This window comes from Pristis pectinata, chromosome 15, assembly GCF_009764475.1.
Source record: "Pristis pectinata isolate sPriPec2 chromosome 15, sPriPec2.1.pri, whole genome shotgun sequence".
Lineage (NCBI taxonomy): Eukaryota > Metazoa > Chordata > Chondrichthyes > Rhinopristiformes > Pristidae > Pristis > Pristis pectinata.
In genome coordinates, this window is record NC_067419.1 from 29856202 (window position 1) to 29868695 (window position 12494).

General features: G+C 38.5%; 1 protein-coding gene across 2 annotated transcripts in view; it reads left to right on the forward strand.

The window, feature by feature from the left end:
- Positions 1-11514, forward strand: part of kcnd2 (potassium voltage-gated channel, Shal-related subfamily, member 2) — a 276285-nt gene extending 264771 nt beyond the window's left edge. Inside the window, exons 6-8 of one of the 2 annotated variants that reach the window (XM_052030905.1) lie at positions 4452-4511; positions 7086-7333; positions 8774-11514. In XM_052030905.1, the coding sequence (XP_051886865.1) occupies positions 4452-4511; positions 7086-7333; positions 8774-8951 (486 nt within the window). In that variant the 3' untranslated portion in view covers positions 8952-11514. The remainder of the gene's footprint in view (positions 1-4451; positions 4512-7085; positions 7334-8773) is intronic. The other variant, XM_052030906.1, reaches the window with a different exon arrangement.
- The last annotated feature ends 980 nt before the right edge of the window (positions 11515-12494 follow it).

The following is a 12494-nucleotide window of genomic DNA, read 5'->3' on the forward strand; positions in this document are numbered from 1 at the left end:
GCACGGTGCCAGAGGACTGGAGAGTAGCTCATGTTGTTCTGTTGTTTAAAAAAGGCTCTAAAAGTAAACCAGGTAATTACAGGCCAGTGAGCCTGACATCAGTAGTAGGTAAATTACTGGAAGGTGTTCTGAGAGATCGGATATACAAGTATTTGGACAGCCAAGGGCTGATTAAGGATAGTCAGCATGGCTTTGTGCATGGTAGATCGTGTTTAACATATCTTGTAGAGTTTTTTGAGGAGGTTACCAAGAAAGTAGATGGCTGTGGATGTTGTCTACATGGACTTTAGTAAGGCCTTTGACAAGGTCCCACATGGGAGGTTAGTTCAGAAGGTTCAGTCACTAGGTATCCATGGAGAGGTTGTAAACTGGATTCGAAATTGGCTGTGTGGGAGAAGACAGAGAGTGGTAATGGATGATTGTTTCTCAGACTGGAGACCTGTGACTAGCACTGTGCCTCAGGGATCTGTGCTGGGGCCATTGTTGTCTATATCAATGATCTAGATGATAATGTGGTAAATTGGATCAGCAAGTTTGCTGATGATACTAAGATTGGAGGTGTTGTGGACAGCGAGGAAGGCTTTCAAAGCTTGCAGAGGGATCTGAACCAACTGGAAGAATGGGCCAGGAAATGGCAGATGGAATTTAATGCAGACAAGTGTGAGGTGTTGCATTATGGAAGGACAGATGAAGGTAGGACATACACAGTAAATGGTGGGGCACTGAGGAGTGCGGAGGAACAAAGGGATCTGGGAGTTCAGATACATAATTCCCTGAGAGTGGCATCACAAGTAGACAGGGTTGTAAAGAAGGCTTTTGGCATCCAGGCATTCATAAATCAAAGTATTGAGTATAGGAGTTGGGATGTTATGGTGAGGTTGTATAAGTCAGTGGTTTTCAACCTTTTTCATTCTGCAGCCCCCCCAGAACATGTCCTTGTTAGATGGCGGACCCCCAAAGCCCACAAAATCAAACAATCGATAATTCATGCATTCAACACTTAAATTACTGCACATAGGCCCTATTGAAATCAGCGATAATTACCAGTGGTGTCTTTCAGTGTTCAGTTCAATGTGAAGGCTGTGCCTGCTTTGCACTGCAGAGTTTGTCCAAACATGGTGGTATGTGCGACAAACATACGCATACGTCATCCTCAATATTCAGTCTTGATCTGTATTTGGTTTTCATGGCATTGACTGCAGAAAATGCTATTTCGCACAAATAAGTGATTGCAAATGATAACAGAACATTGACAGCTTTGCCGGACAGCAGTGGATACTCCTGGGAACATGCTATCTAGAACGACAACAGTGACATTCAGTTGAACTGCAAGCGCAAAGTCCTGTCAGATGACAGTTCAGCCAATTCTTCTTGTTCACGTCCAGTTAAATCAGTAAGCATGCATTCAAATGGATTTCGAATCCAATCAAACATGCTTGTGTCATCATTGCCAAAATACTCATGGAAATAATGTGACAGCTGTTGAATATGGTTCTAAACGGTGCTCGCAATGGCCTCTGTCTTAGTCTTGTTCACTGTCAGAAAGTCAGCCAGCAACGGAAACATATCATAGACGCCTTGCTCGCATCTTCCCTTCCAGATACTCTGGAAGGCATTGATTTTGTCATGCGTTTTCAAAACATTTGAGCCAGGTCCTTGCAATGATAGATTTAAGCTGTTCAAAATGTTGAAGATTTCTGCAAGATAAACTAATCTGGCAACCCACATCTCATCTGTCAAGAACTGTGCCAATGATCCGTTATGCTCATTTAGAAAAATGAGCAGTTCATCTCACAATTCATATACACGCTGCACAATGCGGCCTCTTGACAGCCATCTGACTTCTGTATGTAGCAACAAATACTTATGCTCGGCTTCCATTTCACAGCATATGTTTTCAAACAAGCGATGATTGAGCGGCCTGACTTTGATAAAGTTAACGATTTTAATGCACGTGGAAAACATATCTGCAAGATTTTCATCCATATCCTTTGCAGCCAAAGCCTCACGGTGAATCATGCAGTGGGTTGCTGCTACACGTGGAGCTACTTCTTTCACTCATGCGACTAGACTCGACTTCCGTCCCGTCATTGCAGCAGCACCATCCATGCATACTCAATACACTGTGTCCACGCCAATGCCGATTGTACAAAAAAGTGTCAAGCACATGGAAAAGTTCTTCACCGGTTGTATGCCCTGGGAGCACCTTGCAAAACAAAAAGTGTTCCAAAGCCTCTCCTTCCCAGCAATATCGAACATAAACCAACAACTGCGCAGCACTGGCAACATCAGTACTTTCATCGAGCTGAATCGCAAATCTGACTTGCTGAAGACGTGCTATCAGCTGGCTCTGTATATCTTCTGCCATATCGCCAATTCTTCTGCTTACTGTGTTATCAGACAGTGGAATGGCTTTCAGTTTTTGACTGGATTCTTTTCCCAGTACAACCTCGCACATATCTACTGCTGCAGGCAGTATAAGCTCTTCTCTAATTGTGTGAGGCTTTCTGGAATGTGCTATTCGTAATGCTACCAAATATGATGCGTGAAGAGCCTTCTCATTTACAGTGGTGCAGGTGTCATTTTGCCTTTCTGCTTGAGGTACAGCTCCTTTTGCCGCTCAAAATGTTCCTTCGGCTTACTGGCAATATCTGGATGCACTGGTGTTAAATGGCACTTCAATTTCGCTGGTTTCATTGCATCGTTGGACAGTGTTTGCAAACACACAACACAGAGGGGTTGGTCCGTATTTGTCCCCATTGCGATGAAGCCATATGAAATGTATTCTGGATCGTACTTGCGTTGTTTTCTCTTTCGCTCACCCTTATCCCCTTCGTCATCAGAATCTTCTGGTTTCTGGTCAACTTTTCTCTTCAGAAATTTCTCCATACTCAGCAATACGCTCTGGACAGTTTAATTACTATTACTGATAAATAAAATGATCAAAACTAACCTAAAATTGACATGCTTGCGCACTTTTCATTTAACAGTGGCGTCACTGGCGTAAATGCACAGCAATATTATAAGACACACCAACAACGTCACTCAGTCTCGCTAACACTACCGTGCACAACAGAAAAGTAGTGAGTAGTGAACACTACTGACTACTTTGACTACACAAATTGAATATTAAGCGGCAGCTTACCAGAAGGGAACACCGTCTAAGTCTCTAAGATTGTTGCCTATAACAGACAGAATAGATATGGCTGATTTTCTGAATAGTGGAAAACTGGAGCAAGCAAGTAAGCTACATCTTTGTAACAGGTCGCTTTCCCATTTTTTTCTTGGCTTGCTCGCGGACCCCCTGGCAACCTGCCGCGGACCCCTGGCCACAGGTTGAAAACCTCTGGTATAAGTCATTGGTGAGGCCAAATTTGGAGTATTGTGTGCAGTTCTGGTCACCTAACTATAGGAAGGATATCAGTAAGATTGAAAGAGTGCAGAGGAGATTTACTAGAATGTTGCTGGGTTTCCAGGAGTTGAGTTACAGGGAAAGATTGAACAGGTTAGGACTTTATTCCTTGGAGTGTAGAAGAATGAGGGGAGATTTGATAGAGGTTTACAAAATTATGAGGGGCATAGACAGAGTTAATGCAAGTAGGCTCTTTCCACGTAGATTAGGAGAGATAAGTACGAAAGGGTGAAAGGGGAAAGGTTTAGGGGGAACATTAGGGGGAACTTCTTCACTCAGAGAGTGGTGGGAGTGTGGAACAGGCTGCCATCTGATGTAGTAAATGTGGGCTCACTCTTAAGTTTTAAGAATAAATTGGATAGATACATGGACGGGAGAGGTCTGGAGGGTTATGGACTGGGTGCAGGTAAATGGGACTAGCGGAATAACATTTCGGCACAGACTTGATCTTCTTGAATGTCCTCAAAAGATAACCTATTTTTCCCTCATTAGGATTCTGTTAAAGCAAATTTTAAAAAGCCTTTTATGATTAGGCCATTGTTCTCCAATGCTGTTTACCTACTTTTCAAAATCTGTTGTCAGCTCAATGCCAAAGAGTAACTTATAAACTTCAGGAGGGTAGCTATTGAAAACATTGTTATTATCCATTTAAAGCCATATGAAAATTCAATTCCTAACACTAAATATAATAATTGGATGAGCGTATATATTGTAGTTATTTCTCAATTCATGAATGAAATGGGAGATTTTAGAACAATATTTAAAATGTACTTAAATTTCCCCTTTAACAATGTTTAATATTTTACTGATGTATTTATTTTAATTAGAATTTGCCCAAAGCAACTATTTTTAAAAAGTTATTAAGTACCTTCTACACAAAATAACTGTAGATATATCATGATTCACAGTATGATACTCCCAGGTAATAAAGATGCCGGAAGCAATGCTGGTGTTTTGTTCAGATATTTGAATATACTCATTTAAGCTGTTAAGATGCATTAGTCATTTTTTTCTTTTTTGTTGGCATGTTACCATATAGGGATTGTCCTATCTTGAGGATGATCCCCTCTTATCAATTCGGTCTTCAACGTCCATTAAGGTACCAGTTTGATTGTTCATGTCAGAATTAAATGAATTTTAAGTGTTTAACTTCATTTTATGGTATTTATGTGCAGCTGCTAATGCATTGACAGTCTAAAGATGTTTGTGTTGTGACCTAGTATTCTGTGATTGTGCAAAAGCTTCTCTGCTGGTTACTTGTTTGGTTACTTATTGGGTTCAGTATTCTCCATGTCTTACCTGTCATTCTCTCTGAAAAGTATTGATCAGCTTATTATTAATGTCCAGCAGTTGAAAACATATGAGGCAATAATAGTGACATATGCTAACCAGTTATATTATGTCACACATATTTTATCCATCCATGGGTTTTACAGCCTAGAACTTTGCATTTGTTTTATTCTGAATGTAATAAAACTGCAGTGGTATGTTTCTGGTAGAGATATAGGAAATCAGGGAAAATGAATTTTATTTTATACTTAATGTAAAATTTTAAAAATGATGAGAATGCAGTGTAATTTGGAAAGTAAGTGAATATCTTCCTAAGTGTGTAGAAACAGGTTTCTGGACAAACATGGAAGATCAAGTAAATTCTAACATTTATTAAGTATGTCACTTACCTTCATTGATATAGAATCAAAGATTTATTATGACACAGAAGGGGATCATTTGGTCCATCGAGCCTATGCTAGTAGGCCAATCCTGCAAGGCCCTTTCCCCAATTCCTTGATGCTGCAAATTATTTTCTTCCATGTGTTGATGCAATTACTCTTGGAGAGCCTTAACTGATTCTGTTTCTAGTACCTCAATGGGCCATGGGTTTCAGATCATAATTTCTAAAATTGCCTGACATCCCTTTAGTTCAAAACTTTAACTCTGTGACAGAAAGCAAAAACCTGCAGATGCTGGAAATTTGAAATAAAAACTGAAAATGCTGGTAATATTCACTAGGTCAAGCAGCATCTATGAAGAGTGAAACATAGTTTAAATCTATACCCCCGAGCCTTAAGTCATCTGCTAATTGGAGCAACTTGTCTCTGCTTATCCAGTCCTTTAACCATAACTCCCCAACCTCATCCTCTCTCCTACTCTGAAATCCCACCTCAATAAATGTTTAAGTGTCAATTGTCTGCCAATTAGACTCCAGTTTTCAAAAGTACATATACATCTAGCCCAAAATGGACCTCAGAGATGGAGAAAATGAAGTAAAACAATAAATCAGAAAAGCAGTAAAAGCAATGTTAGAATAGTTTACATTAATTAGAAATTAAGGAAAAGGAAAGTTACAACATTGAAATGGAACAAATAATTGGCATTGTGTTAGTTGATATTAAGGATGAAAATCAAGGCTTTGCTTAAGCAGGATTTTAAGTCCTTTTTATTTGCAATAGATAAATATTATAATCATAAAGCTGCACCTGAAAATCAGATACCTTTGTCATTGTAATGCTGATTTAGTTTAGCATCTTGACCTGAAATCTGGATTTCTTGAGGTGCACTCTTTCTAAGGGTTAATTTACTGATTTTGTGCACAGCTAGCAGTGAATTGATTAAACTACTGATCCAATAAACTTTACATAGTATCAGGAATATTTAATGAGCAACTCTACAGAAAAGTGGCATGTAATAATACTGCTAAGTTGGAAAATTCAAAATTTGTAATGACTCCCTGCCCCAGAACTAAGGATGTCTTTGGGATCAGTATGTTCTCAGTGCAGAATTATTAATATTATAAATTTGGTTATAGTTCAAATTATTAATGTTTCTGCAGCCATATATATTTTAACTACTATAGAAAGCTTATTGACTTTCTAAAAAGAAAGGTCACTTTCTCATTATGATTGCCCAGATGGATTGCTGGATTTCAGTACAGAATCTGTTTCTACCAGAAGGATATGCTGCAAGCAATGACACTGCTTCACTGGAATAACCAGTTTAATTTCACTGATGCCTAGGTGAAATTGTTCAGTGCACTATTAACTAGAAAATGGGAATTTCAGGCAATCATCACTGCTTAATTTCACCCAACTATCTCTTCTCTTTTTCAGATTTTACAGATCACCCTCTGTGCAGACTATTGCCTTCCCCCACTCCATCCCCTGTCCCAGACCGAGCACACATCAGTTATAGGAGATAATAGTCAGCACACACAACATGATTTTACATCTTAACTACTCTCTGAAATGATATGGACTTCCATGGGTACACTGTCAGTGTGCACTAATGGCATGTAAAACTTCTCTTGAAGTGTTCAAAATTTGTAATTGTACTCTTGTACAATCTTCCTGTGTAATTTGTTTGTTTGGTTCCAAAGCTATTTGGCATCTGTAGTTTTAAAACCTTTATCATCTCAGCTAAAAGAAAAAAAATAGAATATTTAATAGAAATGCAGGAGAATCAATACAGCCCCTGAAATGTGAAAGCTCGATAGCTAAACACAAGATTGGAACTCAACAGATGGTAGACTGTCATTATTTGTAACTTGCAGTGAGTACAGTCAGTCAGACCTTGATGCTTCCTCTGTCACCTTCTTCTAAGAAGAGATGAGGCAACAAAGTTCCCTTAAAGCTGATGTGTAAAATATTTTTTCCTTTCCTGTTCCTCTTTTGACTAGAATCACGATTTTGTGGATGAACAAACGTACGAGGAGAACTGTCTAGAAGAATCCACAAGAAATCGATCAAATTCGCACAGTCCTTCTCTCTCCTCTCAACGTGGTTTAACTGGAACATGTTGCTCCAGGCGAAGCAAAAAACCTTTCCGTCTCCCAAATTCAAATACTTCTTGCAGTCGTCCGGGAAACGTACAGGAACTCAGTACTATTCAGATTCGATGTTTGCACGAGAGTGGGCTCTCCAACAGGTAACTATTTCTAAGTACCTTTTTATTTAACAAATTAGCTTAACAACCCAATCCTTTTAACGTAATAAGTAAAGAAACATTGTAGAAACCAAGAGCAAATGAAAAGATAATAGTCAAAACTTCCTTCGTGCATAAAATCTAGTAATGCAGCATTTACACCACAGTAACAAATGTAAAACAATAGGTTAAAAAAATATTGCGTCAGTCCTATGACTCATGCCCCGGAACTGTATTTGAAATAAATTGTATACAAGAGAGTTCAAAAACACAGAAAGCCTAGTTTTATGACTTGGACATGGCTCTCGTGTAGACTTCCTCTTGTTTCTCATGGAGAAACAGTGCACTTGTAGGAGTGAATCTGACCACCAGCCATTTGCCATTTGTTTGCTGCCTGAAGATCTGTGCTGAGGATGCAAAAGATGTGTCCCTGCCTTCATGCCTGAGCACCAAGTGAGAGGGACCCACAAACCTGGCCCTACACTGAGTTCCATCAGGCTCTTCTTTTCAGATGCATTTCACCTTTGCTACACCTTCCCCTCCCTTATTTTATTTCATCCCTGAAGATGCAGCTGCTGTTGTCGTAGGGACAAGTCTGCATCTTGTTGAACTATGGTATTCTCCAGCCATTTGTGCAAAAGTAGAGACATCAGGAGCTGAGTGATAAGCTGTACTTGGTATTTTCAAAGTTGCACGTGGCAACCTCCTGTCGAAGTTTCAAACTGAGGCTTTGAGGGGTAAAATGCACAGATCAGGTATTGCAGACTTCCCATTCAGGATGCTTCAGCAAAGCCTGCAGCCAGCTAAAAGGCAGTTTTATTTTTCATGAGGCCGGAAGGAGCACGGGTGGTCCCTACTCCCACATTCCTGGTGATCATTCCCCCAACACCTCCGCCTGTTGCCCTTTTTAAATGCCCCCTCTCAGAGCTCATTGGATGTGCAGATGAGGCACATGGACCAATGCGGGTCTCACGTTTCAGGCATGCACTGTATCCAGAAATAAATCTATACCAGATCCATAGAGAACCTCTGGCCAGCTGCAATGCAGCAGTCAGCTCGATCCTGACAGTCACACCTGAGCATTGCAGTGTGGAAGTCAGGAACTAGCTCTGGCGGAGTTTAGATGTACTAAACAGAGGGCCAGGTGCAGTGTTTTACTTAAAAATTAAGAACATTAAGGTCATCAGTTAGTTGCGTTTTTAATTAAATATTTAAATATATTTTAGCTGTTTGTATGTATCTGACTGTAAAGAGTGGGCTCAATTAAGTCCAATTAAACTAACAATATTGGATTTAGTAAATCAATTAAAAATCTACTTTAATGACTATTTTGTTGCAAAACTTGACTTTGTGACATTTATATTCTGTTGTTGCTTGTGAAACTTTATTTAAGTAACTCACCCGTACTTTATGGGCTAAAACAAGTTGTGTTTATTCTTCCAGCCGATCCAGTTTGAATGCAAAGTTAGAAGAAAGTGTCAAACTAAATTGTGAGCAATCATATGTAACAACGGCGGTAATAAGCATGCCCAGTCCTCTTATCGCAACATCCGAAGGAGATGACAGGCCTGACTCTCCAGAACAAGCTGAAAGCAACATTGTAAAAGTGTCAGCACTGTAAAAATCTTACTGCGTCAAAAATCTTACCACGTCAAATGTGAGCCTGGAAAGTCACCTGTGTTGTTCCTGCTATTGAAGAAGTAGGAAAGAACATCACAGACTGGAGAGCAACTGGAGAACATCAGCGCTTTCCCAGATAGTTTTTGCATTGTGAAGTCCATGACAACACTGATCATCGCACTGAAGATATTTATCAGTGACGTTTGACCTCAGAGTTATGTAACATTGATAGTGAGATGAGCAAAAGGAGGTAACATTAAGCTTGAAAACAATTCTGCAATAATCACTTTGCAGTTGAGCACAATGAGACATTTCCACTTATGCTACATGTTCCACCCCAAAGGCTTGTTTTATTATAAAGTACACGTGAACTGGAAAAGTGTGCATGGGGGAGGAACAGCAAAATCAACTTTCAGAACTTTTCATCTTTACAGCAACAATGAATACAGCAAAAGTAAAACAAACCTGTTTAATTTAGAAAATAATTGTTAGCAGTGGATTGAAGACTGACATATTTTAAATTAAACAAAGATGACAAAAATGCATGTTGAATACTCCTTGAGGCATTACCTAGCATTCATTGTTTTTCAATACAGTGGGCACGTACAATACTTCACCAAGATCAGGATCTGTTGTTAGAGGGAACTGTATAGGGTACCTTGGAACCTTTGCTAGTTGGCCATTAGTCACTGAAAGACTGTTTAGTTAATACGAGATGGAAAAATAATTGTAGCAATGAGCTTTGATTGCTGGTTTATATTAATAGTTTACACTACAATAAAACCTTGTGAATAATACACCTCAAATTCAAAATGTTGTATTGAGGCTAACACAGCTAGAATAGCTGCACCCAAATTTCTTTCTAAACTGTTTTTTCCTATATAAGCTTGTCTTTTGTTGCTTATAGCAAGTGCAAGCAATTTTCAGGCAAGCACTTGAATGAGTGAACTTTAATTGATGTGTACTACAGATTTTATCCTTCTTCTTTGCAGCTGCAGTAAGACTAAAAGACTGCTCTTTCTGCATGGACTCCGAGATTTATATGGAATTTAGTGGATGGTTATTCAGCAAGCTATGTGCTCCAATCATCTGTAGCTATGGAAGTTGTTCTTCTTGCTATATATATATATATAGATATATATATGTATATTTTTGAGTCAGTACCTTTAAAAGTACTAATTTTCAGTATTAGGTACAATGTTTTTAATTGGGGATTTTGAGTGTGGTAATATTTAAATACTTAGACAAGTTATTTTCCTTAAAATGACACTGTAAAGTATTTTGGAGAGCAGAATGTCCTTTACTCTCAGCCACAGTTCCAAGGAAAGTGAACCATTTTCTGCATGCTCAATAGAGAGAGCATGTTTTAATGGAGTAAAGCTCTCCCCACCTCCCTATACCCCAGGGTAAAAAAAACAAATGATACAGTGCTTCAAGCAATGACAGCAGCTTCAAGCTTGCATGAAGTTCTGAGGCAAGGCTGTAAACCTTCCTCTATATTATTTTTCTTTTTGTAATGCCATTGTATTTAAACTAATATCAAGTTTACAAGTGTGAACAATAATGGTGTGCTGTCAAAAAGGGTAGGGTACTTGGAAAGAAAAATTAAAAGATGCTGAGGTTTTGTTCTTGTTTTCCATAGATTGGGTTCTGGCTGAAGCACTGGAATACTTATACAGCAATACTTATGGAAACATCTGAAAAATATTTGGTTGTAAACAAAAAAAAATACTTGCTTCCTACTGAATTTTCCCATATACACCCATGTATTACTTATGCCAAGTTTCCCTTTAAATTTCTTTTATTCTATTTCTGAGCAGTTTCTATAATAGTGCCCTTAAAGTTGTGTTGTAAGAGTGACTCAGAAATCTGTCAGATTTACTGTCCTGGGTTGTAAAATGACCATTACAGTGTGCAATGCTCTGTGCTGTAAATTAGTTGTAACTTTGTAGTGTATCATATGAGTTCAACAACTTTGCTGTTTTGTATTTAAACAGCTTTCATAGGTTTCACTTTAATGAAGCAGCATAATTTGCCACCTATTATGCTCTTAAAAAAAAATAAAACGTGTGCATGCTTCAGTTGGAAGAGTTGGTATTGTAACTGGCAGTAATGCTTGATAAATGAACAGCATTCATTTTCTTAACTACTTGAAGGTTAAATCTGTAAACTATCCATAGGTAAATTGTCCAGACCAGATAGTATACGAATGATGCAAGATAAAGTATTTCTGGAGACAATTGTGCAATTGGAAAATAGAATGTAATGCATAGAACGTACAGTGGTAAAGAGAATAGCTGAGCTAAGCAACTTCACCTGTAATATATACATGGAAAGATGTCGTTGAAATGGGAGTATTCAATAGAATAAGGGATCAAAAATTGTGTATTTACATAGTTTTTGAAAACAAAGGTACATTAGAGACAATAAGAAACATAAAATGATTCCCATGTATGAAAGTTGAGATTAAAATGTTTTAATTTTTGAGCACGTGTTTTCTGTCACTTCAGTAATGTATTATTCAATGAAAGCCAGTTGTTTCCCACAAAATAACTTGTTTCTTTATTAAAATATAAAAAAAATGGAAGCATTCTGGTTCTTTGAGTTGTACAATGTATGACCATTTATTTGAAAGTACAATTACAGTTACATTCTCCAATTGCATTAAATACAGTAAATACAGCATACAGTCCTGTTATGTGACACCTGGGCTACATTGATGAAATTCAGTCTTTCCCCCTCTCATTCTTTTCAAAGCCACTCTGCTATAAAGCTATCTGTCTGACACTCAAGCTTAAACAAGGCACACTTTCCTCCAACTTCCTATTGTGGAGCTCAAAACAACTACATTTGCCCTTCACCATAAACTCTATAATCTTTTCCGATTTCCATCTTTGAACACAGATTTTGCAACATTGCTAAACTTATGATTGCATTTCCTTTTCACAAATACCATGCATTTCTACCCATGGAACATCACCCATCTTTACCCTATCCCATTCATATTTCCACTCGTACTCTCATCTAGGCCCATGTTGCACCAATACGCTATTGGTCAGCATCCGACATATACCCTGTGGCACACTTCAAATCATCCAAACATTGTAGAGGATACCAAACTCGGAGGTGATTATTAGTGAGGAGGAGAATAATGGACTGTACAGGGACATAGGTAGGTAGCAGATCAGGCAGACTGGTGCCTGGTAAAATTTAATATAGAGAAGTATAGAGAGAGAGATGCATTGTTGCAGAAAAACTGAAATTTACAAAATAGCCTGAAAGGCACAGTAGTGAAAGGTTTGCAGGAGCCTAGGGATCAAAGTGCGACATTTTTGAAGATGGCAGACCGTGTTTCTCTAGAAATTCTAGTGCAACAGTAATAAGACACCAACACAAATTAACTTTTTTTGAAATCAAAGATGTGACCCATTACTCATTGCAGAAGATGGAATTTTGGTTTAGTGCAACAGGCCTTTCCAGTCTCTTGGTGTGGAATTAGGAGTGGGAAATTAGTACTCTAAGACATAGGAGCAGAATTAGGCCA